At 45.9% G+C, this 26,683-nt stretch overlaps 10 protein-coding genes across 10 annotated transcripts; 3 read left to right on the top strand and 7 right to left on the bottom strand.

Moving 5' to 3' along the window:
* The first annotated feature begins 1,289 nt into the window (after nucleotides 1-1,289).
* On the top strand, nucleotides 1,290-3,153 carry V8C40DRAFT_216660 (Zn(II)2Cys6 transcription factor domain-containing protein). The gene is made up of 5 exons (XM_083212174.1): nucleotides 1,290-1,423; nucleotides 1,480-2,204; nucleotides 2,260-2,388; nucleotides 2,441-2,553; nucleotides 2,603-3,153. Exons 1-5 carry the CDS (start codon nucleotides 1,333-1,335, stop codon nucleotides 2,910-2,912), a joined length of 1,368 nt encoding a protein of 455 aa, XP_083073769.1. The 5' UTR covers nucleotides 1,290-1,332; the 3' UTR covers nucleotides 2,913-3,153.
* Nucleotides 3,154-3,260: 107 nt separating this feature from the next.
* V8C40DRAFT_287227 (NAD(P)-binding protein) lies at nucleotides 3,261-4,446 on the bottom strand (the record flags this gene model as incomplete). The annotated part of the gene is made up of 3 exons (XM_083222673.1): nucleotides 3,261-3,844; nucleotides 3,905-4,325; nucleotides 4,426-4,446. 3 exons carry the CDS (start codon nucleotides 4,444-4,446, stop codon nucleotides 3,261-3,263), a joined length of 1,026 nt encoding a protein of 341 aa, XP_083073768.1.
* A 989-nt stretch (nucleotides 4,447-5,435) lies between these two features.
* Nucleotides 5,436-6,029, bottom strand: V8C40DRAFT_265578 (cupin domain-containing protein; the record flags this gene model as incomplete). Its single annotated transcript, XM_083219670.1, has 1 exon — nucleotides 5,436-6,029. One exon carries the CDS (start codon nucleotides 6,027-6,029, stop codon nucleotides 5,436-5,438), a length of 594 nt encoding a protein of 197 aa, XP_083073767.1.
* A 780-nt stretch (nucleotides 6,030-6,809) lies between these two features.
* V8C40DRAFT_244382 (zinc-dependent alcohol dehydrogenase) lies at nucleotides 6,810-8,624 on the bottom strand. The gene is made up of 5 exons (XM_083215634.1): nucleotides 8,291-8,624; nucleotides 8,143-8,238; nucleotides 7,864-8,091; nucleotides 7,218-7,798; nucleotides 6,810-7,165 (listed from the first exon to the last, which is right to left on the bottom strand). Exons 1-5 carry the CDS (start codon nucleotides 8,409-8,411, stop codon nucleotides 6,887-6,889), a joined length of 1,305 nt encoding a protein of 434 aa, XP_083073766.1. The 5' UTR covers nucleotides 8,412-8,624; the 3' UTR covers nucleotides 6,810-6,886.
* A 933-nt stretch (nucleotides 8,625-9,557) lies between these two features.
* Nucleotides 9,558-10,121, bottom strand: V8C40DRAFT_265576 (Mss4-like protein; the record flags this gene model as incomplete). The annotated part of the gene is made up of 1 exon (XM_083219669.1): nucleotides 9,558-10,121. The coding sequence occupies one exon, from the start codon at nucleotides 10,119-10,121 to the stop codon at nucleotides 9,558-9,560; it is 564 nt and encodes a 187-aa protein (XP_083073765.1).
* A 904-nt stretch (nucleotides 10,122-11,025) lies between these two features.
* On the top strand, nucleotides 11,026-12,536 carry V8C40DRAFT_244379 (family 1 carbohydrate esterase). The gene is made up of 5 exons (XM_083215633.1): nucleotides 11,026-11,169; nucleotides 11,236-11,266; nucleotides 11,339-12,039; nucleotides 12,104-12,208; nucleotides 12,259-12,536. The coding sequence occupies exons 3-5, from the start codon at nucleotides 11,365-11,367 to the stop codon at nucleotides 12,340-12,342; spliced, it is 864 nt and encodes a 287-aa protein (XP_083073764.1). The 5' UTR covers nucleotides 11,026-11,169; nucleotides 11,236-11,266; nucleotides 11,339-11,364; the 3' UTR covers nucleotides 12,343-12,536.
* Nucleotides 12,537-14,964: 2,428 nt separating this feature from the next.
* V8C40DRAFT_244377 (S-(hydroxymethyl)glutathione dehydrogenase/class III alcohol dehydrogenase) lies at nucleotides 14,965-16,873 on the bottom strand. Its single transcript, XM_083215632.1, has 6 exons — nucleotides 16,621-16,873; nucleotides 16,460-16,474; nucleotides 16,272-16,386; nucleotides 16,038-16,173; nucleotides 15,347-15,984; nucleotides 14,965-15,285 (listed from the first exon to the last, which is right to left on the bottom strand). The coding sequence occupies exons 1-6, from the start codon at nucleotides 16,639-16,641 to the stop codon at nucleotides 15,068-15,070; spliced, it is 1,143 nt and encodes a 380-aa protein (XP_083073763.1). The 5' UTR covers nucleotides 16,642-16,873; the 3' UTR covers nucleotides 14,965-15,067.
* Nucleotides 16,874-19,018: 2,145 nt separating this feature from the next.
* V8C40DRAFT_287221 (NAD(P)-binding protein) lies at nucleotides 19,019-20,311 on the bottom strand (the record flags this gene model as incomplete). Its single annotated transcript, XM_083222672.1, has 4 exons — nucleotides 19,019-19,405; nucleotides 19,464-19,786; nucleotides 19,849-20,131; nucleotides 20,238-20,311. The coding sequence occupies 4 exons, from the start codon at nucleotides 20,309-20,311 to the stop codon at nucleotides 19,132-19,134; spliced, it is 954 nt and encodes a 317-aa protein (XP_083073762.1). The 3' UTR covers nucleotides 19,019-19,131.
* A 579-nt stretch (nucleotides 20,312-20,890) lies between these two features.
* Nucleotides 20,891-22,924, bottom strand: V8C40DRAFT_244372 (uncharacterized protein). Its single transcript, XM_083215631.1, has 6 exons — nucleotides 22,781-22,924; nucleotides 21,977-22,732; nucleotides 21,830-21,926; nucleotides 21,519-21,772; nucleotides 21,127-21,467; nucleotides 20,891-21,065 (listed from the first exon to the last, which is right to left on the bottom strand). The coding sequence occupies exons 1-6, from the start codon at nucleotides 22,888-22,890 to the stop codon at nucleotides 21,007-21,009; spliced, it is 1,617 nt and encodes a 538-aa protein (XP_083073761.1). The 5' UTR covers nucleotides 22,891-22,924; the 3' UTR covers nucleotides 20,891-21,006.
* Nucleotides 22,925-23,612: 688 nt separating this feature from the next.
* V8C40DRAFT_287218 (alpha/beta-hydrolase) lies at nucleotides 23,613-25,524 on the top strand (the record flags this gene model as incomplete). The annotated part of the gene is made up of 3 exons (XM_083222671.1): nucleotides 23,613-23,735; nucleotides 23,793-24,161; nucleotides 24,220-25,524. 3 exons carry the CDS (start codon nucleotides 23,613-23,615, stop codon nucleotides 25,393-25,395), a joined length of 1,668 nt encoding a protein of 555 aa, XP_083073760.1. The 3' UTR covers nucleotides 25,396-25,524.
* Between the last annotated feature and the right edge of the window lie 1,159 nt (nucleotides 25,525-26,683).

Raw genomic sequence — 26,683 nt, 5'->3', positions numbered from 1 at the left:
GGAAAATGGACACAATGGTGTCGTTAGACTACTAATTGATGCAGGGGCCAACGTTCATTGGAGAGATAAATATGGCCGGACGCTACTATCGCGGGCTTGGAAGAACAAACGCCAGGTTGTGGCTCTCATGTTAATTAACGCAGGGGCTAAAGTTGATCCGATAAGAGTCGATTCAACAGGAGCCTATTCCACAGCCAATAACATCCCCCATAGCCACATACCATCTTCAGAGGGCGGACCAAAAATGCTTACTTACTCTGGCGTTGCTAAACAGTGGGCATCTTGTAACCAATAGTCGTTAAGAATGACGAAAATGCGATGCTTTTTGTTGGAGGCAAGATGGTGCGCTTGCGTGGCTACCAGAGCTGAGCCATTCAATATCTACATGTACCTGAGACCGACTAGGAAGAAAGTGTTGCTTTGGAATCAAAGATATATATGATTAGTATCTACTAGGTCTCAATAGATAGAGCTGCTTACAAAATCTCTAACATCTTTTAAAGAGACCATCGACCTATTCCTAATTCATGTAAATAAAGAGCTTGTGTTGCAAGACTATGACCAACTTGGTGACCGATAAAGCTACAATGAGCTGTGCTTCTTCTTTTTAGCCGCGTATAGTATAGGGTTACGACACTCTTATGCAAAGGGTGCAAGTAGTTCTCCCAGACGTACTAGTCACCCAAGAAAGCAGCCATCATGATGAATATGCCAATAGTAAAAAATGTTCATTACAGGCAAGAGAGAAGAAGATACTTCTTCACACTTTGAATCTCCTGTAAAATTATGCTTTACAGGTTTTTCCAAACGTTTAGCCTGCGCTATGACTCCTACCCACATCAGGGAGTGCTGCCTGTATGTTTGGTCTGGATGGTAACGATGGCCCTGTTTGAACACGGCATCGATACTCAATGCCAGCATTGACACAGTTCGGATATTGGCTTAATGATTTCTATAGCCTAATATGTGATGGCTTGCTTCTTCAGCATGTCAATACAGCCCATGGACAGATGCCGCTTCTATGTCTGTACCTTGACGCCATTTTGTGCCATCTATGTCATATATGTAATTAAGGCCCTGGAAAGCCGCGGAGAGTCGGAATTCTGCTAGTACTACAATAGCTGTACTCTGTAGTGCTAGGCGATTATGTCAACAGCATCAGCGCAGCTAGAAATGGAAAGCAACTACTCCGTAGTCCCTTACGGATTTCGGATTTTAGTGCACAACGCTCGGACTTTAATTGCAAACTGCGGACGAGGTCGCGTTGCGTTTTACATCAGCACTTTGTCAGAAGCAGGTCAGCTCGTTTCTCCGCCAGTTTCAACATATTCTATGATGGAGAAAACTATGTCAAGAGTGGCTGACGAGACAGCTTCTACGTTTCTCAAGTTCTGCACTATTTGCGAGAAACCTTTTACAAAAGGTGCGTAGTTGCAATGCCAAACACCTTGAATGGTTTTGCTTAATAACCACATGAAGAATACTCACTCAGCCGCCATGTCTCTTACTGTCGTCGTGCCAGTGCGACGCGTAAGGTTCGGCCAAAGGCATGCCTCCGCTGCCATGCGTCGAAAACGAAATGCAGCCTTTCAAGACCTCAATGTAGTCGATGCCATTCTCAGGGTTTAGACTGCACTTATGACAGGCCTGCTCGGCGCCCGTTGACCGTGGGTGCTTCGACTACTGAGGAGCAGCACCCATCTAGAAGCAATTTACCGCGAAGGGATGCTGAAATATTGCACAACGCTGCTCTTACGATATCCAGAAGTTCATCAAACTCCACCATTGATACTAGTGAAGATGTAGACGGATGCGCTACGAGCTCTGAAAGCGGCTCGCGATTAGCCTCATCCGCTACGAATTCTACCACATGGCGGCCAGCCCTCGAGCCCGTCCCGTCCGCTACACACACTGATGTGTTGGACTCGAGCAGTTCTTTGGTGTTGGAAAACTTGCACCCAGGAATTCTCTCCTCTCATTCTGCAATTGATCAGCTCACGCACGCCATTCATGCTTTCCCACAGATGATGATGCGCCGGCAGACTTTCCCGCCTTTCATACACGCTCATTGGCATATGTCGGAGCTGCCTGAGACTCTTGCGAATTGTATGAGCATTGCACAGATTTACTCAACTCGGACACCAGAAACCAGACCATTCCTCTGGCGAATGATTGGGGTCGAGCTGCAACGATTTCAAGGCGAGGTATGCATTTGTAGTTGACTCTTCATAAGCTACAGGAAGTACTAACATTGTCAAGGCCGAAACTGCTAATATGTACAGCCTCCAGCACTCTTTGCAAGCGATCATGCAATTTATCATTATGGCGATTACTGATCAAGATACAATCGCCTTGACCTGGGCACCGAAACTAATCGAGACATTTCACGTACGTAAAATGACATAGATGCGCTTAATTCCGCATTCGCTCATTCCAATAGATCTTGTGTACTCGCATACGCACTCTTCTTAATGGTGAGTGTTTCACATATTTTGGAGAAACCGTCCCGGATGCGACTTGGGAAGAATGGATATTTGCAGAAACCCGACGACGGTAAGCCAGTATTACCATCTCCCCATCTGCTGGTGTTAACATGCGCTAGAATTATATGTGTTTGGTTCTTCATGAGTCGCATCATTTCTCCTACAGTTAGCAACTCTTTCATGCGTGCTTATCCTTTACACATGCTGCCTTTGGTCTCGAATAAGTCTCTTTGGGAAGCTCGTAGTCGCCAAGAATGGGAAACTGAAAGAGCACTACAAGACGCCTGTTACCCGATGACTACTTTTGCAGAGCTTATAGAAGCAAAAAGGCGGTCAAACGAATTCTTTTACAAGCGGAGACTAGAGACTTGGGACGCTGGTGTGGATAAGATGGGGATGCTGATAAATATTGCTACGGATTTAATCTAGATGATGAAACGTGCGAGGGGAGGGGGGAAAACTTGACAAGGCCGCTTCTTCAGCAAAATATTTAGATACCTGGGACATCATACGCAATGAACTTCTTTTAGTGATGAGGGTCGACTCCAATCCTGGTGGAGCGTGGATACCAAACGAGGCTCTATGTACCTCGAAAAATTATTGGCATAATCTGCTATTGTAATCTTATCATTCACGACTAGTATAATGAAACAGTGTATAGTTGAAGCTACTCTATCAAATGTTCTCTAATACCCTAAACAAAATTGATCTCGTTGACAAGTCGAATCGCCAGTGAAGAACTCTGGCTGAATCTAGGTCACGCCAACCTATTCCTCTTTATTTCTGACCAATTAACTCCAAATACTGCCCAGTGACGCTCAGTATCTGCTCTTCAAAAGACTTAAAGGTGATGCCGAATGCCTTCTCAGCCCTGGTGCTATCAACTATTTTATCCAAAGTCTTTGGTCGCACTGCGGTATCTACCTTGAAGATTCCCTCAGCACATTCTTTAGGGTAATGCTTCTTGACGATATCAAATGATTCATCCCATTTGACCCTTTGAAGGGAGTGAGCACAAGACAGGTAATCTTCGTTACCAGGCACACTAGGGTCAAGAGAACGGACATGCATCAAAGCAACATCGTCAACGTGAACCGGGTTGCATGGAAGTGGGATGGGTTGCGCTTTGCCTGTCATAGGGCCGATCAGAGTAGCATTGGGGCCTCTAAGTAGCGAATCAACATCTTTGGCCGTCTCGTCTCGTCCAAGAACAAAGACTGGTTCAATCGTAATTAGATCAAAAGGGGGCTTATGTTTTGTCATCCACTCCTTTGTTGCCTCCAGGGCCAGAGCTTTGGAGGCGGCATATGCTGCTATCCAGCTGGGAAAAGGTCCGGTTGTGACGGCAGTGCGGTGATTTTCTAAATTTAAGAGCACATTCATTAGCGACGTCTTGTATTAAAGTAGCTCAGATTACATACCATCAACGATCACATCGGGACCATATACGGCAAGGCCTGTGATTGAGAGAATGGATCCAGTGATGACAACTCTTTTGACACTCTCAACAGTGATTGCTGAGTCTAGCATGCCAACAGTGCCTTTAACAGCCGGCTGTATAAAGCTGGACTCGTAATCGCTTTGAACAAGGTCAGGAGAAGAAAAGGGCGACGCCACGTGTACGATATATTTGACCCCTTTGACTGCTTCATCGTAGGCACCCGGTACTGTGATATCTGGAACAATGATATGTTCCATCTGCGAGACGTACGGGGCAGCAGATTTGAGAACCTTGATCCTTTCAAACCCCGCGACATTCCGAACTGCAGCACGGACTTTGTAGCCTGCTTCCAAGAGAAGAACTAGAGTGCGAAAGCCAATGAAGCCCGTGGCTCCGGTAAGCTGTTGTAAACAAATCAACATCTTCTGCTCTGTCAAACAAGACTGGGTATGCCATTCATGGATAGGTGTGGTGAAGGATGTTTGTAGAGAGGATACTCACAAGAACAAGGTCACCAGCCATGATTGCTATAACGCGAATGATAGAGTGTATTGAAGATCTAATTTTTGTTATATTTTATCAAGTTCCCTGGACAATTAATCACCTTTATACTTTTCCTTCCTCTTAATATCATGGTCTATTGTCGGACTACATACCTAGCCACCAGTTAGTAATCTCCCATTGTGTGAATATAGAAGCGCCTGTCCAATCTCCAAAGTGGCCGTGGTTATGACCACTGAGCTGACAAATTCCTTATTTATTCATGATGACAAAATGTTGTAGCCGCAATGGTCATTTAGTATTGACAGTATTGTTGCGTTTAATCTGGACGGACGACATACCATTCCTGCCGACCGTGATGACCGACCAGAATGGCCGACCAAATTGGCCGACCAAAATGACCGCCTGGTCAACGAGACCCACTAAGGCGCCGCCATAGAACATGATCCAGGGGTTTAATGGCATCTACGGAGTAATAACTGTTAATTCCGTTCATAGACCCGTGATATACCATGCACGGCTACCACGAATTTGGCAATTTCTACGTATAAAAAGGCCACCCTCGGATAACCATAGACACAGGTAAAAAGGCACATAAGTATTGTCTTGAATCATTCGATTTGTGACGAGTAGCTGATTAATTGAGTCAGCGATGTCCATCTAATCTAAAAGCCCAATGGCACAAGGTATTAAACTAAACCCCGCTTCTTCGACATGATATAGAACGATATTTTATTAGCCTTACTGCTTCTCTGGTCTTGTTACGACCTGGCACCTTCTAACAGTGCATCCTTTATGAATAGCTGGTTACGTCACAGTAATTGCTACAATTGCGATTGTTGCCAAATTACTACCCTGTTGGCGCTATGTTATGACGGATCATGACAGATTCATTCTTCTTCCTCGAGCTTGAGTTTGTAAGATTAACAATTTTGGTACACTAACATCTGGTACTAGAGCTACTCCTTCAAGCTGATGAATTCCAGCACCATAAATCTTACCACAGAAGCTTATTTTATACCTAGAGTCAAATCTTGATCCAATTCGCCGCCTTTAACTTGAATTTTCTCAATTGGCTGAAACACAAAGAAGATGCGCAATGTACCATTGTTATCGTCTTGTTTGGTGAGATTGCGCCATGCGTGGGCAGTTCCTCGTTGAATAAAAACGTCTCCCTTGCGGAGAGTCTTCTTCTCCCCCGAGTCAAGTACTAACTCAGTAGTTCCATCAATAACAACGCCATAATCCAGACTAACTGTCCGATGCATAGCAATGTCGTTCCCATATGGCACTTCAACGATGGTGCAAGCTGTGCCACCATCTGGGTTCAAAGGCGACAAATTTTGTAAGCTGGATTTATACTGTTTGACATCTAGATTGGCCTTGGATTCATTTGTGGCTGATGTGCTTGGCGAAAGGCCCTGAACCGGGAATGTTGTGGTCGAATATGCAAGAGCATAGTCTGATGTAGGGGGCCTTCCCGTCGGGACTGGGAATTTTTCGAACGGCACGGTACTATCAATATTCTTTTCGAATACGGCATTGCCGCTTTCTGGGTCATGAGTTGTGATAACCCTCGTGAACGAAATTGGATAATTGGCCATGATTGTTTTGCGAAGCGAGTGATATTGTAAATCTCGGTGGTGTGCGGTAAACACAAAATAATGATGGACGTGGGACGTCTTATATAGTAAATCCTCTACTAAAGGGAAAACTTATTCATTGTATTTACTCCATAAAGCGGCAGTGATAGTCGTAAATGCTGTAACTCCAACTGCACCCTTGCAGTTCATGGTATATAGGCGTATCATTATGAAATCACTGTTTCGGGTCTAAGGTGTATGATGTAGTTACTCGCGAGTATGCGAGATTAAATTTTCCAAGTGGAAAAACTTGGCAGCGGCTATACCATTGCTGAATTAGTTATATGCATAATAATGATTGGCTATTTGGCATAGCAGCCTTTCCTCCCCAGTGGCTCCAAGGTTATCGCCTGCATCGTAGCATCGAAAGGAATGCGCCACGCAAGTCAGCGGCAAGATCAGCATGCTTTTGGCCATGATATCAACAGGATAGATCGGCACTCCCTTTGATCTCACTATCTCTTCTCTTCAGCTACAATGGAACAGTTAACGTATGTCTCTCAATCTAATCCACTGTAGTGGCCGTGTTGTTGCCGAGTCGTTATTGCAAGATAATTACCATGAGTATAGCACATGAAGATCCCGTGGAATGAACGTATTGAACGGGTGGACCGTTTCATGTAGCACAAAGCAACATATTTCTCTCAATCAAAGTCAATTCGGAATTTAATCTTTCAGGTGTACTACAAATATGATAAAACTTCACAACTACAAGAGTGAACTGCTAGATAGAGATCCATAGTGAATGTTGTTTCCTAATAACTACTGACTAAAACATTGGTTTTTATTTGGCCGGTAATGATATCTTTCATAAGACATCAAAGGACTGTCAAAGCAGGAGTGCCAGGTGCAGGAGGCGATGAGTACTGAGTTTGCACAAATATCTTCTGCATGCCATCTGCACGATGGTTAAACAAGTCGTATACTTTAACCATATCCTCAAGCCTGAATCGATGAGAGACCATATTCAATGGTCTAATTTTTCCCCGTTGGATGAGGACCAAAAGTTCCTCCCAGTACTTGTGCACAGGAGCCTGTCCATTTCCGATAAGACGAATACCGGTTTCCATCAAAGACCCAATGTTGAATCCGTTACACTGGATAGGTTAGTAAGATTATTACTTATGGAGGTAGGTAGTTTTGACGAACATAACCTGTGTAAATGCCAGTAATACCACAGCTTCCAAAGCCCCGGACTGACTCAATCATCTCATTCACCAGCTCTGGTGTGTCATTTTCCAAACCCACCGCTCTTTGAAGGCTATGGCTCAGTGTTTTGGAGTATTCACCAGCGGCGCACTCAATTGCAACGTCAGGGCCACGTCCGTCGCACATCTTCTTCAAAACAGAGACGACGGTTTCTCCCTTTGGTAGCGCTGTATAGTCAATTGTTTCGAGCTGTGGGACTTTGGTCTTCACAAAGTCCAAACGCCAGCGTCCTTGGCCTCCGTCGATCAGTATCACTCTCTTTGCCCCGTTGCAAACGGCAAATTCTATGGCCATCTGCCCAACGGGACCACCACCCCACACAGCAACTGTGTCTCCTGGCTGGACGCCCGTGTCGACCACGGCATTCCAAGAAGTGCACAGCACATCCGAGAGGTAAAGGCCCACTTCATCGGGGACATCATCTGGAAGAGGCAGAAGATTCACGTCGCCATAGGGAACACGGACGAACTCAGCTTGGCCACCGGCAAACCCTCCAGTAAAGTGGGAATACCCAAACATGCCTGAATACATCAGCAATGGGAACTTGAGAGGACAAAGACAACGTATTGGGAGAGATCAAACATACCTGCAGTTCGACGACCATAGAGAGCATGTTCACTAAGACTGCCATTGGTCCGCTCACAAAGAGAAGACAGTTTCTTTTGGCAGTAGAAGCACTCTCCACATCCAATCTGGAAAGAAGCCACCACTCGCTCACCCACTTTGCGCTTCTTGGATCCTGGTCCGACTTTCTCAACGATACCGCAGAATTCATGGCCCAAGATGTCATTTTTATGAAGCTCTGGGATAGCGGCTGAAGATGGGAATTAATATGGATTCTCACGAAAAATGAAGAATTGCGTACAATGGAGGAGATGGAGATCGCTACCACATATGGTGCTTCCCGTAATTCTGACAATCACGTCGTCATCGTCCACGATGGTTGGCCTGGCCGTTTCCACTAATACCAAGTCAATAATTATTCATGAGTGTAAGACAATTGCATTCCTTACGAAGCTTCACCTGGTTTGGCGCTTGCCAGGTCAGCGCTTTCATCTTGTGAAGAGGATCTCCATGGCCGGTTTCCTCATAGTTGCTAATGCCAGTCGTGATGGAAGGTGGAATTGGAGTCATTGTGAAAATGAATGAGTTTAAGCTTAATCTTTGTCAATATGAAAAGTTTGATGTTTGATGAGTTTAGAAGTGATGGCGAGTATTGTTGTATCGAGAAGAGCGTTCTTATAAGATTTCGTTTCAAGCCATTATGCATTCGCACTTTAGCCCCAGCTTGAGGATGGTCGGCTACAAATGATGCCGCATTATAGCATTCATCCTATCGGATAACACTATAGTATGATCTCATGGTGGAAATTATCAGCAATATTACCCGGGTATGACAACACGATGTGATTTCATGATGACAACTGTAACTCAGCTCTCGCTGCAGAACCACTTACTCAAAGTTTATCCTAATCAATTGGCTACTCCAATCTGGGCTGCTAGCGATCGGAATTCGCCACGTAGCCAGAGCCAATAGTATGCCAATATGCAAGAAACTTTCAATAATTCAAGAAGTTCTTCTTGGCCGGCGCATCTGAACACCCCCAGCTTTGAACGAACCCTTGTCTGTGATAGTCAAACGCCCTTGACAGCCAATTACCATGTACATGTACGACGCATGCGGTCTCCCCGCCAATAACACTACACCTGCAGATCGCCCCTAAATTCCCCTCATCTATTACAATGGCACAATCGGTTGCTTTGGCGGACAGTTGCTGGAACTAAACCCACGCGGCCGGGCCGTCTCCACCAAGTGTGAGTGGCGTTCACGCTGCCATCTTTTTCTTACCGGACCCCATGCTGGATATACTCCTAATCCTTGAAGCTGCATATGAAGCTAGCGGGCGCAGTTGGAGTGCTGTAACTAGATACTAGCTCGAATGAGTTGTCCCCAGCACCGTGTAGCAAGATTGTATCCTCTGGGCACCTGATGACGTGTCTGGGGGATACAACATCCAACAAAGATAGCTACATAAGTGCCTTGGAACTTTACCAGCCGAGGCATAACAGTAGTTGCGAAGCTGCTCCAACTTCTTCAAAGGGTCACATTAATTGTGCTACAAAACATTGAGATGTCTTTTGGCATTATTAAACAGACATGTTTTCACTATTAATCAACGAAGTGTAGCAATGTCTCGATTACTACTTAAAGATCTAAATCCAAGCTGGCTTTTTAAATGTCTCAATCCCCCCCCTCATTTGTAAACCAGAAGCAAGCATTTAGAGTAGACCTGCTTGCTTCGCCGTGAAGGCCGCTAGCATATCCATAAGCGGGGGAGAAAGCACATCATAGGTCTCCAGTCCGAGAGACTTGAACTTTCCACGCACTTGGTCAATATCCTTGGGATCAAATCCTTGCTCGATGATGGAAGAGACAAATGCCGCGAATTGGGGCTCCTGCCAGCCCTTCACATCAGAGAGCTCCACGTGTACAAAGTCCAGGCCTTTGAAAGCGTGGTCTTTCTCAATCCGACCAAACAAGTGAACGCCGCACTCCTTGCAGGCATTGCGTTGGATTGTCGCCTCTGGATCCAAAACATGGAGCTTGGATCCGTTTGCAGTCACCGAAACGGCATCCCGAGGCAAAACGCCAATAATGGCGAAGAGCGCTCCCTTTGGCTTCCAGCATTTAGAACAGCCGCAAGCATGGTTGTGAACGACATTGCTCTTCAGGGTGACGGCCACTTTGTCCGAGGGGCAGTGGCAGTAAATAGTACCTCCAGTGAAGTCGGCGGCACCCTTGGTGATACCGTTGTCGATGACGGGATGGAGTGAAAATGCCATTGTAGTGAAGTTGTAGAAGTAAACCACTGTTACTGGTTGACAAATTTATGATGGAGATGGGATTGTATGATTGTAAGTAAGTTACTTTGTATGATTGATGTGTTTCTGTTTCTGAAGTCCTCAAGCTCTTCACTGGCTACATAGATCTCTTTATAAGTCAAATTCCTACGAGGAGATGAGTCTACCGAATGATGTGCTCCCAAAGACTCCAAACAATCGATAGAAAGTTTAACCGCACCTTCAAGATTTTGGGGAGTTAACAGGCCAAAGTCTAATCTCCCTGTATTCGGAAAGTGCAATGCAGCATGCCATAATGTTCAGCTCATGTCAGTTTACTACCTTGTCCCGTGTAGTGAAAAATGACATCCAGCGAAACTTTTTTTCACAGCCGCTTCGTCAGTGGATATCAGATCTCCTATAATAGACTAAGGCTAGTCTTAGTTCGCGTTAGAAGCTGTCAACTAGTGACTCCAAATGCCGACCAGGCTGTGCAATTATCGCCGTGAATCTAGTTTCTTGAGTCAATTGCAGCTCTTGACTAATCTTACTCTACTCCATCAGAGAATAATTTCTCGACATCACGCATGTTCTTTTACCCGAGTAACGCCAAGAAACAGGGCTTACGAGGAAATTTTTCGGAAACTCTTCCGATGTTATGACTTTCTCGGGGATCTATTCCGTTATAGAGTTCTCGGAAACTCTTCCGCTGGTATAGATCCCTTGTTGATTCGGCTTCCGGAATTCGGTTGCTTACTAAGAACCCCGAACAGCCGAAACGTGCAAGTTGCGCCGCCGGACGTAAAGGATATATCCGTGCCAGTATGATAGTATCCATAAATAATTAATTAACGGGGCTCACTATAGGGTACTCTGGCTCCAGTACAGCAGTTGCTACAATTGCAATCATTATTAGCCTTCGGGGCATAGTTACATGTAAGTTCGATAGCACGCAATTTTGGCAATTTCGTTGAGATGTCATTAAAGCTGAGAGCAATGTCAACGCACCATGTATATTTCATAAACTAGTTGGATAAGATGGAGATCACTGGTAATTGGCTCTAGTAGAATCTATTGGGTGTTATAACTGCCTATTCACTAACAGAAAGATACATAGCTGTTGCGCCTTTTCCTACGTGCATATATAGGTAACTTCAATTCATATATGACCCTCATACCTTCACATCCTTACATCCCAACCATCTAATTAGTACGACCAGCATTCTACCACGTCGACAGTATCACCATGCCTTCCATTTTCACAACCAACGCAACTATCAACAGCTTCGGCGGTCGATTCCTGAAGCTGACTCACCAGTCCGCCGTCACAGGCACACCCATGAATCTAACGCTTTATCTCCCTCCCTCCGCTGCCGCTTCTAAGCCCGCTCCCCTTCTCATCTACCTCTCTGGCCTGACATGTTCACCCGATAACGTCACTGAGAAGGGCTTCCTCCACTCCTACGCCTCTCCCCTTGGTCTTGCCCTCCTCTATCCTGATACTTCCCCCCGCGGCCTTGATCTCCCTGGCGAGCACGAATCATGGGATTTTGGTAGTGCAGCAAGCTTCTACATCGATGCTACTGCTGAACCATGGAACAAAAATTACAAGATGGAGTCGTATCTCACCAAGGAGCTACCGGACCTACTATTTGGTGCTTTTAAGGAGCTCGATTCTACCCGAGTCTCCATTGCCGGCCACTCCATGGGCGGCCATGGCGCTTTAACCCTGTATCTCAAGAACCCCGGCAAGTACAAGAGTGTCAGCGCCTTTGCGCCCATTACCAACCCTGTCAACTGTCCCTGGGGCCAGAAAGCTTTCTCTGGCTACCTAGGCGATAATAAAGAGGAATGGAAGAAACACGATGCTTCGGAGCTGCTTCGGGACTGGAAGGGTCCTCTAAATGCCCTTATTGATGTTGTAAGTATCAATTGATGATGGCCTTGTCATAAAAATGATAAGCTAATTAATTGTAATTGTGTAGGGCACTGAAGATAACTTCTATAAACAGGGCCAACTGCTCCCTGAAAACTTTGCAAAAGTCGCAGAGGAGATTGGTGCAAGCGACCTCCAAGTCAATTACCGAGAAGTAAGACCTGTTGTGAAACGGTAGACTCGAAATGATGCTAATGATTACAGGGCTATGACCATTCATACTTCTTCATCTCCACATTCGCTGGCGATCACGTCCAGCATGCCGCCAAGGCTCTGGGTCTCCTTTGATTATATTATTTAGCTCTCTATAATGAAGTCAAGAACATAGCTTTACAGTTCTACAATTGTTTGAATTTTATGTAAAATTAAAGCATGCTTCTTTGTGTAGAAACAATGAGGTATTGGAGCACTCCCAAACATGTGACGGTAAGATGCAATTTCAACTGTCTCAGGGGTCTCGTAGCTAGAGAGCCGAAGGGGGGTATCTAACGTCCAAGCCAGTCTTTTTGCTTGGACGAGGTTATATAATGAATGGAAAAATCTCTTCTTGGTTGAACAGGCTCAGGGATATGGTCTTGCCCAGCTTCTTTCAAGAAACGTAGGTAGCTAGCTAGCCCACCGTATTCAACTTCGCATACTGCATCATTCACGCTCCGAATTAATTAAGTGAAAAAATTTAAGTTAAAGATATAGTCAGATTCTACTACAAAATTTGGTGGCGAGATATTTTTTTTTGGTGTAATTGGACGTTCAGATGTGAATGGGCTTAAATGACCCATGATCACCGTGATCACGCCTGAGCCTCCAAAACAACGCGCCATAGAGACCTCGCAATTTTCTTTTCGTCTCTCTTCGACGCACACAGCAATGCATTTAGATCTCAGCCAAAGAATGAAAAAAAATTTTACAGCCACATATTCAGTGTTTTCATTCGGCTAATAAAGTAGCCGATGTGACTTCGAAGCCCGTGAACGACCTGAACAGCCCAGATGAGCCGCACGGTGGCAAACAATCCCGTGAAATAACAAGGTCCGCAATACATTCCTCATCTAAGTTGATTCTACACAAGAAATATGACTCGTAGAGAAATTAGATGAGTTTGCGGGGTGTTAGTCGCTTGCCACTGATGCCGTGTTCGATAGAGCAACCCCTGAGTTGGATACAGTTGCATGCAGCTTCAGTGGCAATCGCAAAAGTCTAGATCAACACACTAAGCCTACATAATTGAGGCTTGAAAGCGAATTCCAATGGTGATATCTTTCAAACCTTCTTTAAAAATGGTCGATGTACTATGATTCCCCAGGAGAAGTCCAGGACATCTACTTGCTCCAGGTATTTCAGCCCATTTCACATTTTTTCAATGCCTTCTCTCATTTTCGATACAAGGAGCTACATAACTAGATTATCTTCGTCATGGCTTAATGGGTACTTAACCCTCCCTCGAGTCCTAGCGCCAACGGCCGTGATACCACAACAGGCTGCGTCGTTCCAGTTACACCCCCCCTCCCTGCAGAACCAAAAGTCCCACGCGCATTTCATGAAAGAAATGTGAGCGGCATGAGAATCTCTCCAATAAGAACTTGCTCTATGAGTATCTTCGAGTACTTGTGTCATGTATATGACCACATGAGCCTCGGTTTGTGACCCACGTCTCCCCAAGCGAAGTAGCTAGGCTCTCAAGTTTCGATTATCACCAACTGACTTTCACTTGTGAAAGCCAAGCCCACACCTACCTAATGCGAGCTCCGCATTCTTTGTATAGTTGTTGATTAGTTTGTCACGGGTTTGAATCCTGGTCCCTGTCTCCTGTGCTCTAGAGGCCCTCTGAGGTGGCGACAGAGTGTCATATTCGTTCCGTTCAGCTGCTCGAATCTTCCTCTCACGTCACCATTAACCTTTGTGTTGAAGCACTGTCCAATAATACACGATTCAACACCATATCACCAAATCGTGGCATTTGAAAAGACCCAGTATCGGCGGGACCGGAGCTAATTTAACTACATATGGGTGTCAGCCGCTTTCAACCGGCAGTTGAAACTTGGAACTTGGCTGTTTCACCGCTCCAGTAATTCCCTCGCTTCCACTGACTGCATTATTTTGGATCAAGCTGAGATCATGCGGGTGGTGCAACTAGTCTATCAGCCGCGTAAAGACGCGACAGGATTTTGATAATCGTGTAGAGCTGAAAGAGATCTCATAGTCTCCACCTCACTAATAGAGGGAATGAATCGTACTGAACTCTAACGAAGTATCTTTTATCACTTGTCATTTGAAGCCTGGGTGTGGTGGTAAGAAGACTTTGCCTAAGCCGGCCAGGTTTATAGCGGTCTGCCTGGGCTGTAGTCCACCAGCGACACGGAAAGGCAAATGCAAGAGCTTGGTCGTCTTGTCTACCAATGCTTTCAACGATGCGAGTCAGAGTAATTAAAGTAGTATCTGGTCGTCTATGTGGCCCGAAATCTGACCTGAAATCTGTAAAATGTGCCGTGAAGACCAAGTTAGTCACTTTTGTGTAAGGGGCACTAGCCCCTGATTGATGAGTTTCAATGCTAGGTCTCTCTTCACACAGGCCACCGCTGCTCTAATAAACTCTCGTTTAAACTAATTTGCTTCCGGAAAGACACCAGGTAGGAATTCAACTGATTAGATCAACACCCGCGCCATAATCTGCGCCTTCATTCTCATGCAGGTAGCTGGAGAGGGGATAAATACTTCACAAGAATGAGATGTTAGGCTACCATGCGGAGTAGATTACCAAGTTTTTTATTCTCGGACAAAATCCCTCATCATCCAGTGCATATGTTGTTAGGGTACTACTGTCTTTAGTTCTTGATTCATCACAGTCATTATCAAATACATCTCACATATTGCCTAGGGTCATTTGAAGATCATAGTAGGGTGAGTTTTCATCCATAAAGTGTATTGGTAGGTAATTGTTTTGGTTTTTTCATTGCCACTATCAAGGGTGAATACTATTACACGTAACCAAGCCCTGCCTCATCCTCCACTAATCTTAAGCCTCCATGTCCAAAACACAGCGGATACAGTCACCACTCTTCATGTGTTGGAAGGCTGTGTTGATGGTAGCCAATGATTCGCGGTGAGTAATGTAATCGTCAACCTTGAGGTAGCCCTGGAGGTAGTCCTCGACGAGATTTGGTAGCTGAGAGCGGCCCTTGATGCCACCAAACGCGCAGCCTCTCCAGACGCGTCCCGTCACCAGCTGGAACGCTATGTATCAGGTTAGGAGCGGTTTCACCCAAGTAGCCAACCAATGCGGGAGTAAACTTACGCCTGGTAGAAATTTCCTGGCCGGCTGCGGCCACACCAATGATAATGCTCTGACCCCAGCCCTTGTGGCAAGCTTCGAGGGCAGCACGCATAACGCCGACATTTCCCGTGCAGTCGAAAGTGTAGTCACATCCACCGTCTGTCATCTCGACCAACTTCTCCTGGATAGTCTGTCCACCCAACTTTGTGGGGTTGACAAAGTCAGTGGCACCAAACTTGCGAGCCCAGGCCTCCTTATCGTCGTTCACGTCGACAACGATGATTTTGCCGGCCTTGTTCTTGACTGCACCCTCAATGACGGACAAACCAATGCATCCAGCACCAAAAACAGCGATGTTGGATCCTTCCTCAACCTTGGCAGTAACAGTTGCGGCGCCATATCCTGTAGTAATTCCACAGCCCAACAAGCATGCACGATCGGTGGGTGCCTTAGGATTAACAGCCACAACTGAGATGTCGGCAACAACGGTGTACTGTGTGAAAGTCGAGGTACCCATATAGTGCAGAATATCCTTACCGCGTGCCCTGAAGCGAGTGGTGCCGTCGGGCATCAAACCCTTTCCTTGTGTAGCGCGGATCTTTTGGCACAAATTGGTCTTCCCAGACTTGCAGAATTTGCACTCGCCGCACTCCGGAGTACTTGTAGTAATCAGTAAATATTCACGCCCGTCAAGTTCAAAAGAGCAACCTACTAGAGAGCGATCACTCGGTCACCAGGCTTGACATTAGTCACGCCTTCTCCAACCGATTCAACGATACCTGCACCCTCGTGGCCAAGGATAACAGGGAAATCTCCCTCGGGATCCTTGCCGGAAAGAGTATAGGCATCTGTGTTGTGGTCACCAATGTCAGCCAATTTGAATCAAATTCACATCAAGAAACATGAGTCAAGGAACCAATTCGACCAATAATGATGAAAAACTCACCTGTGTGGCAGACACCGGTGTTAAGGATCTGGATGCGAACCTCGTGGGCTTTAGGGGGGGCAACCTCGATATCCTCAATAGAAAATGGCTCTCCGGCAGCCCACGCAACAGCCGCCTGCTACAGATCAGCAAAACAAGCTCCGAGTGAGGCCAAAATGATCTCAAAAACAGGTTGTAGACGCAATTACCTTGCAGGTGATAGTCTAAATACGTATGTTAGCCATGCTTCTGTGAGACAAATACAGGAGTTGCACTGAAACGTTGCCAGATTCGGGAGGGGTGATGCTCCTCATCCACTGACGTAGGTTGAGGTTTTGATGGTATTTGGAGACACAATGGGAAATCTTACCTTGCCAACAGTGCTAGCCATAATGTCGATATTGAGAAAGACGATTTCTCTGTAGTTGATGAAGTAATGCAGATGTATGCTAACTTTACTAGGTAGTATTCGAGAGTGAAGAACAACCCGTTATTTGGATCGAGATAATCGAAGCTATATAGTACAATCTCCCACAGCTTTGTGCGGTTCAACCATTTACCGACATAGAAAAGCATTGTAAACGAAATAACGTCATTATTTGCAAGACCAGGCGCTGATGTTTGAGGGTGGAATAAGGCATTCTTTGAAAAAGGAATAGGCTGGATGATTAGTTGCATGTCAGATATATGGGGGGCAAAAGTGGTTGAACTACCCTTGACCTGGAACCCGCCACCTCTCGCTAAAGTTCGCAGATAGCTGAAAAGCAGGCAACCAATTTATGAAGAAGAATTATATGGATACTAGAGACAAGCACCGTACAGCTCCAGAAAATAGGTACACGATTAAGAATTCTCAATGATCATTCGCTCTGATCTACGGTTCCGCCGATTGATCTAATACAACGCGTGTCTTTATATGTTGCACTTTATTTCTTTGATGCTCCCTTGCTATAGCTTGGCCTTTTTTGAAAATTGCATAAACTCAATGACAAGTTTCAGGAGCTGCAAGTGCTAGAATCGAAGGCTGATTTCTTTACTCCAGTACGTGTTCATCAAGCAATCACAGCACTGACCCAATTTTACGAGATCCAGTCCAGTGCTACTCCGCAGATTCAGCTACATTCCAAAAGCACACAGATCAGCGACACAGCTCCAAGCAAACTCAATTTCTATGGAACCCTTTCCATCTCCCCGTAGGTTCCGTTATTTTGGAGGTGATTGCCATCTTTGGGGTAGCGGCCAATAGTGACTCATTGGGCGCGGTACTCGTATTCTAGCCCTGGACGGCATTGTTTAGAGTTCCCCCACCCAATCTGGGCACGGCTCTGCCGTCTTTGATGCATGCTAGATACATTAGCTTACAATAGCACTGCGGTAATTGCTCGGTCTTCGGGGGGTTGACAGGGAATTTGTTACTAAGCGCTCTACATCATCAACAAACTTCTAGAGCGGCTGTGTTCTAGATTGACAACATCTGCATCAATCGAGATGATTGAGATCAAGAGAGCAAGAAAGATTAACCGACATACATCATCTACTGTAAAGCCTCTGGAATTTCCGAATGCAATCGAGATCCCGAAAACACGCAGATCCGGATGTCTGCTTTTTTGCCCCTCAAAGTAAATTCGAAGGGAAAAGCGTGACAAAATTCACAAAGTCGCTCTAGGAAGAGCTTATCATTGCATGAAGATTTTTACCATTGAAAAAAAATCGGCAAAGGACGGCCCCCGACGAAGATACGAATCTCTCTATAGCTGGCAACCTGCTGACCCTCTACAGGTTCACCGGTTTTCAGCATGTCAAGCCTCCCTTGCCTCAGCAGGCACTTCTGTTCGATTCTCAACGCCTTGTTGCCACTACGGAAGTTCGATAATTCTGCTGGAATCGCAGCAAACCCTATGGACCGAAGAGCGAGTATACGGCAGTGCTTGTACAAGCTTCTGCGAGTAATACCAACAGGAGGGATTGGTAATCTTACTTCTACCTGTTTCCTGGTCTGTGCAGCAAAGTTCTGAAAGCATAGGTTATATTGGTGTATACCCATTCGGCAGCGAATTATAACGCTCCTACAGGCCCCTATCTCGATACGAAGAAAAAGCCGACGCAGCCGTGGCTCTGTTCATCTTCCAACCACAGATAGGGGTCCATTACGACACATATCCTCATATTATTTCATGCTACGCAACTTGAAAAATACGGATATCGTGATATGCCTTTGGCATTTCTCAGTACGATCGACGTTAAAGATATAACTTGCCAGGCTTACAGGGCTCAACTACACAGAGGGAGTGCGGCTGACAAAAGACTTTCCAAATCACCCGAACGGCTTTTTGGGCTATGTGATTCCCTATTGTTTTTATCCAAGAGCAACCGAAGCTACTCGTGTACCAAAACTGCCTGACTGGTATTGTCGAAGTCATCGTCCAATGTGGCGAACCTAGAAATCTCCATGCAATATGGCACCACGCAGCGCACTCTATGCATTGTCCTACATCAAAGGATCAGCCAGGTCATCTCACGATTTTTAGACCTTGCTGGTGAAGAGGAAAAAGGAATGACCTCATTTCTTGTCTCTATGTCAATTATCTCCTTTTCCCGTTCACTCTCTACCCTCAAACTAACTTTACAATTGCATCAATACACTAGGAGAATATAATACTTATAAGAGCGTAATCACTTGCGTGCCGCGTCCTGAGTTATCCGCCAACACGAGTCGACTCTCGATAATATGTTGCCCAATTACTTGCCAATCTCGACGAAATATCGCTCGAAGAGGTCTTTCGAACAGTGGCTGGTGGGTTCTTTGGTGCTCAAATCTTTGAGCAGCTACTAAAAGCAGCTGTATTAGCCCATAGGCAGTGGTTCGTCTCGGATGGCTCAGTTATATGAAGCCTTTAGCCTGCATCTCTTTGTCTGTCCACTCCCACAATTTGGTTGCCAATTCGGGATCCTCTGCAAACTTGCTGGGCTGCTCAACCTTTGCAACTGGGACAAAGTATTTCCCATTTAGTTGAACGGAAAATTCAGGGCTCGCAATAGTGTAAAGAGAATTGTAAGACCCGACATCAACTGAAGGGGTTACTCTAAGGCACTTCAAGATCGGCGATAAGACCGCTGCTGCAGTTGCGAGCCCTTTTGCATTTTTGTTCAGTTGCCTGCGACAAGTTAAACAGTGAACCACGAACAACAGCTAGGGGATTGTAAAGAGCTTACGTGTCATAATTACCAGGGTGAACACTTGCTGTCCAAATTGGGGTGCTGCCGGTGGAAAGTTCGGTTCCTCCAGGCCCATACCGGCGAAGTAGCTCCTTGCTGTGTAGGATATTCGCCAACTTGGATTGCCCATAGCGAGACCAAGAACCACCTTTAACCTGATTAATATCTCCAAAATCGATACCGGTAGACGGTGTGTAGTATTTGTGGCCGACTGAGGAAACATTCGTCACCCGAACCGTCCCTTCTTCGCATAATGCCGCGGTTGACAGTAGGAGCGGCAAAAGGTGCTTCGTCAACAGCCAGTGGGACATGTAGTTGGTCTTTTGACAAAAAGGTCAGTTCAGCTTTTTATCTGCAGCCAGATAGGGCATATTAACCATACCTGCCATTGAGATTCGTAACCATCCTTTGATGTTTGCTGGGGCACAGCCATGATTCCTGCGTTATTCACAATTCCGTGTAATCTCGACTCTTTCTGTAAAATGCTCTTTGCTGCTGCAACCACCGAGCTGAGATCCATCATATCCATGAGCAAGAACTCAATCTCAGCGTAAGGAATGTCCTCTTTGATGTTTTCGATGGCAGAACGGGCTTTCTCTTCATTTCGCGCTCCCATATACACTTTTGCATGATGCTTTGCTAAGTGAAACACTGTGAAATAGCCACTGATCATACATCGTTTAGCAGCCATACATTGTAAATGGAGGTGACTAACAGTCAAGGAAAAGTCCAAGTGACCACTTGACCGTTGTGAATTGTTAACAGACTTACATGCCAGTGTTTCCTCCGGTCACGATGTAAACTCTTCCCGAGAGATTCGGAAGTGTGTCAGGATGGAAAGTCATGATGTCTTTGATGCCGAATCAATATAGACGAGAAAGATTGTTGTTGTATGAAGCTGGAGCATTTCATGGTAAATTTGAGAAACAGCAGACATATGGACTTATGTATACGTCGACTTCTCGACTTGCTGGTTCTTATTATTGCTTAACTTCCATACTAAAACCTGTGCCGACCAGTACTGAACAAAGGCCCACTGCGGACGTTGCGGCCGCTGCGGTTAAGCTGAGTCGAGTTCTAAACTTTGGCCATTTAATGGAAACAAAAAGACCGGCCGCACATTCCCGCAGTACCCACAGTACCTGTATACTACACTGACTAGGTATCTTTCATAACAGCTGCGGCCGCTGAAGCTAACCCCGTTAAGCTTTTACATGACCCGAGGTACATGTCCCTATTCCGCCTTTGCCCTTCTTTATTCCGATGCAACGAAAGCCAAACGCTTCAAACGGCCGATAGTCATGGCCCCATTAGCATCAGTCTCGGTTATTTCGTGCTGCCTATATGATATCAGATATACGGTACCCGCCAAGGGCCCTGGCGTCGGAAATGATCCCGCGTGGCTTCACAACGGCGCGAGGAAGAGGGTAGATTACATGTGCCCGAGTTGCTGAGGAATAGGGGATCAGCATCATACGGCCTATGGTACCGTGTTTTTATGGAGTCTACGGAGTTGAATGAACTGCATTACTTTGCTCTCCTAGAAAGTCTCTTGTCCCATTTCCCGCTCTGCTACATTTAAAAGCTCGAGGTAGGCTCCTATCAGGTCTGTTAGAGTTGAAACTTGAAACAATGAGGTTAACATCAATAAATACAGTACCTGCAGCTTTCCATCTGGTATTCATCATCTGAAGAGCGTTTACACAAATAGTCTTCCCAATGAGATATTGCTCATTGCTTGTTTCCATGGCCATCCACGAAAGAGCAACGGATGTACGATACAGACAATGTAACACTAGAGGGGAGAGGCACACCAAGTGAGAGTCTTGCGCCAGTTTCATCAGCACCTGAGCAAAGGACACGACTCGAGAGCAGTTCTCCTTCATCTTAGCAATGGAACGATCCATGCATTCACGGAGAAGCGCCGCTGTTTCTATATCAATTGGCATGTTTTCGCTGAACGAGTCACAACTGTGATGATCGCTGAGCTTCATCTGGGCACTGACATCGTTAAAATTCGCTTGTACAAAGCACATAAAAGGGTATAGTTACCTCAAACAAAGAGACTGTGCGAGATAGAAAGCTCCTGCGACGGCAGAGTTTTCAGTTAACAGAGACAAAATTGAGGATGTGGTTTGGTGTAATAGTTCCATGTCCTCGAGCATAAATGCAGGCGAACTAGTTTGATCATTGCAGTGCTTGATCACTCGTCCTAATAAATGTGACGCTTGAGCTACGCGTGCAAATGGGCTGACCTGCATGCTTGTAGCAGATGCTAAAGACAGTCTTTCTGGAGGCACGATTTCCTACTCCCACACGTCATTAGTTGAATATATTGGTCTGCAACGAGTTGACGATCATACCCCATGTTTCCAAGCTTCATCATCTACGGGAATGGGTGTGTCAATAGTTGGGTCTTCCGTGAATAATGACCGCTGGTCGCTCCCAGCTGCGACATATCTATCACGACGTTAACACCAAAGCAATACAAGGAGAGTGTGGTTACAGACCTGTCGAGTATAACCACGTACCACCATGCTCTTTGTCTTTCCTCCCAATCCACCCAACTCCGCGGTGTCTGTAGCATTTGCGGAGCCAGCTTATTGTGCAAGCCGAGAGTAATACCATGACTCGCACATGTACCGATAGATGTATAAGCCGCTGGAAATATAGCATGACCCAATTCATACACCGCAATGATCAAAGTAGCTTGCAGTTTCGTCAAAGTGTACAATCCGTCCAGTGTATGGCAAAACTGTTTTGCAATCACGTAAAGGCGTGAGTGTTCTGCATCGTTGTTTGTTGGCACTTCGAGTATCAGTTTCATAGATAGTAATAGCAGCGCGGTATCCGGCCTTAGCCCATTCTGGCTCCGATGATTGATCAGTCTGTCTAACTTGGCTTCGTTCAAAATAGGCATCCAAGTATTCATCAATCGAAAATACTGAGATTTTATATGATCAACGGCTAATTGATCCCCAATGGCGGTAATTACTTCTTGGGGGATGGGAACATTAACCACAGGATTAGATTTTACGCAATATTCCGAGAGCCCTGAATCCAGGAAAAGGGACTTGAGATAGAGCTTGGACGAAGCATCGTGAAGCATTGGCGCAGCCGTTGTATCTTCGAAACTTGACAATGCCGATGGCGTCTGGTTTGACAGCCGAGCAACCTGCTGCTCCAGTTCAGAGATTCTGGAGCGCAGGCTGGCCGAGTCATCGGTGCCATTTGTTAGCCACGAATAATCACAAGGACGGCGAAACCTATTCAGTCAATAACAATTACTAAAACTCTGCGAAGCATGAATTCACCTTTTGCATAAAGAACAGGTCGGGATAATCTTATCGCAGCGACGCTTGTTCTTGTGGCATGCAGCACAAGCACGAGCGGCCGTTTCGGCCGCAACTGAGGGTTCAGCCATGGAACCCGCTCGTAGATGGATACTTCCCAGGAAGAGAATTGTCACGTTCATATAATAGTGTGACAGGAATGTTATATCCTGAGCTAGTGTGCGGCCGCACGCTAAAAATGTGCTATCAGCTGACTGAAAGTAGAAATGTTCTTCACCGATCCTGCGGAGTATATTAGGAGTCGCCAGGTTGCTCTTGTGGGGTAGCTAATACTACTTTCACTCAAAGTCATTATTCACTTAACATTTATGTCCCATTGTTTCTTCAATACACTTATTATTGTTATTATAAGAGCCATATTATAGCATATATGTATATTTATTTAGGCCCTTTTCATTGTTCTATATCATTTGAGAGACTTCCCTGGTGGGTTTTGAGAATCCAAATTGTAGAGAAAGGGGGCTGCGATATTTGCAAGTTCGTAAAAAAAGATGGAACTAACGGCTAGAGAACTCGGGAACCAAAATCTAAGCCATAGCCTCGCAAGGGGCGTATTGAACTGGACTAACAAAAATCTTGCCCAAACTCGGAGTGATACTCTTCACCGTAAAGTGCGGCAAAGCGGGACATGGCGGAGCTGCAACTGCTACTCCTTGAAAGTCCGCCTTCTCGACGATTTATTATATCCATTGAGGGATACACGGAGATATAAATACTAACTTGATCGCTCTAGTCAGGAGCTTTTCCATCAGCCATCATACATAGGATAATTCTACGTTTGACATATTGAATCATGAGCACAACCGTCGAATTCCTCCTCGGTTCTTTGGCACTTGCCAGCAGTATCCTAGGCAATGATTCAAGTCTCCCAACAGTGGACCTAGGCTACCAGATTCACCGCGCCATCTCCTTGGATGTGAGCACCTCCCATTTCTAACCAATACAGGACCTGTTTATTAACCATCAGCCACAGGAAACATTCAACACTTACAACTTCACCAACATACCATATGCGGAACCTCCTTTAGGTCCTCTGAGATTTAAAGCACCCATTCCACCTAGAGGTCGGAAGTCTGAGATCCAAGATGGTAGTATTGGAAAGATCTGTCCTCAAGCTAATACTAAATGGAATGGGATTGGATCCCTGTTTGCCGCTGCTTACGCAACAGACAGGCTCCCATTCAGCTACACGCAAGCTGAGGAGACATTGGCCAATTCGCCGCCCCGAGCAATAGATCCTCGGGTCACTGAAGACTGTCTCGTTTTGGATGTGCTAGTTCCGAAAACAGTCTTTCATGAACAATCCAAGTCAAAGGGAGCTCCTGTCTTAGTGTGGATATATGTAAGTTCGCTGTCTAGCTTGTCCATTTAGCACAGTGGGTTATTCTAACGCGCTTCAGGGAGGCGGCTATGCCCTTGGGGACAAGACCATGTTTGGAAGCCCCCACGAACTTATTGCGGCCACTCAGCAAGGTGAAAACCAAGGTGCTATCTGGGTAGCTATGAACTATCGCCTTGGAGCCTTCGGGTTTCTCTCAGGGCCTACTTTGCAAGAGACCGGTACAGCGAATGCAGGTCTTCATGACCAGAGACTCGCTCTTGAATGGGTGCAGGAGAACATCCACAAGTTTGGCGGAGATCCTGATAACGTCACTCTCATGGGTATTTCAGCGGGTGGTGGTTCAGTTATGCACCAGATTACGGCATACGGCGGCCTGAAACCGGCACTATTCCGCCAAGCTATCACGCAGTCATCGGCCTTTGTTCCTAATCCAGGGACTCAATTGCAGGAGGACGCTTTCAACGACTTTCTCTCGCTTCTCAACGTCAGCTCTCTTGAAGAGGCTCGAGCTCTGGACTCGGCCACCCTGATTGAAGCAAATGCTAAACAGATCGCCGGGGCACCACACGGCACATTTATCTTTGGCCCAACTGTTGATGGCGATTTTGTCCCTGGTGTGCCAACGAAACTGATCCTTCAGGGTTCCTATTCAAAAGGCATTTCTATTCTATCTTCTCACATGAGCCATGAGGGAATTTTCTTCATAAATCCACGGGCCATTGACGACGAAACGCTGTTGCGTCAGCAGCTTCGGAATACTTTTCCGCATATGTCAAAAAGAAACTTTGACTTTGTATTCGACACACTATATCCGCCAACTTATGATGGGTCGTATCCCTATAAAACCTCTCTTGAACGAGCGGAACTTATTATTGCTGAACCAATATTCATCTGCAACCAGAACTCCATGTTAAAAAGTGCAATGCAACAAGGCACAGCGGCGTTCGGGTACCAGTTCTCGATCCCACCAGCGCTTCATGGTGGTGACCAGCCCTATATTTTTCCCAATGGTCCATTCCCCGATGTCGATCCTACCATTTCCAAATTCGTTCAACAAACCATTGCTGGTTTTGTTATCAATGGTGCGCCGTCTGAACATATTGCTGGAGCCTCGATCCCTCCGTACGCTACCAACAAATCTATTCTTAATCTGGTCCCGGACTCCCCAACCATTATCCCTGATCCAACAGCTAACGAGAGATGTGCTTGGTGGCATAAAGCTTTATATAGTTGAATTATCGAGTGTTATACAGAGCCTTCCTGTTTTCATCGCAGTGCTCCACATCACAAGCTTCATGTACATTTACCACCGCAATCGGAACTCCCGCACCCACACACCAAGATATAATATAGCAGATTGGGAAAGAATATAATTATTTAGAAACTCTCGTATAGTTATTTAGAAGGATTGTTTCTATCAGATTGTTCGGATACGTATCAAATACAAAAGAATACCATTACTAGGAACCACAGAAACATGCCATTTTTGTGACAACACCCTGTGTGATGATAGCATAGTACATTTAGGACAAGTTCTCCTTCATAAACTCAGCAACATTCATCGCTGCAGGGCCCACGTAGGCTTCGTTATCATAAAAGTCCATGTGTGCTCCCTTTGGAACAATGACTTTCTTGGTGGCACCACCAATGAGCTTGTCCAATTTCTCGGTATGCCACAAAGATCCGGCTTCCGAACCGGCAATGAGAAGAGTTGGTTGCTTGAGGAAGACATCCGCGAGGTGGAACGCATCGAAGGTGAGAACACGGGGGAAGCTGAGGTACAGCATTTTGTTTTCGGCACGGGGATGCTGTGCCCGCGGCGTGAGGTAGTAGTCGCTGGCCTCCCTCATATCTCGAGGGGTCTTGTCATCAGGCTGGGGAGGCACATATGGCGCAGTCAGCCGTGATTTGAGCTGCTGCCGCCTTCAAGTTGCCAAGTTTCTCCAAGGGATCCTCGTCACCATCCCACCCAAGTCGTGCTGAGTCTCCAATGTTCACCATGCTGACGGTTGCGACAGCCTTCAATCGCTGGTCTCCCTTTGCGGCAGCAACTGCGTAACCACCTCCGGCGCAGATGCCTAGTACACCAATCTTGTCCGAATCTACGGAGTCAAGATTTTGGAGGTAATCGATGACAGCGTAGACATCGCTCACACGCTCGTTTGGATCTTCGAGGAAATGGGGTGCTCCTCCGCTGGCACCCTGGAAGGCCGCATCATATGCGATTGTTGTAAAACCAGCCTCGGCGAGCTTTTTTGCATATGTTCCTGCAGTCTGTTCTTTAACACCACCACCTGGATGGACAATAACGAGGCCCGGCTCTTCCCTGACGCCTGAGTGGGCTTGAAGAGAAGGCCAGCGAGGCTGATGGGGCCTTTCTTGATCGAGATTGGGACATGGTGTAAATCGGTTTAACTATCTGTAGAGATAAAGGATCTTGAATTGTTGTTCAGATAAAATGTTATGATATAGATGGGTATTCAGTTCATATTTTACGTTTCTACTGCTGCTTTTTATCTCTC

The sequence above is a fragment of the Trichoderma camerunense genome, assembly GCF_050948025.1.
Source record: "Trichoderma camerunense strain CBS 138272 chromosome Unknown V8C40scaffold_8, whole genome shotgun sequence".
Classification (NCBI taxonomy): Eukaryota; Fungi; Ascomycota; class Sordariomycetes; order Hypocreales; family Hypocreaceae; genus Trichoderma; species Trichoderma camerunense.
This window is presented reverse-complemented; position numbering and strand designations above follow the sequence as displayed.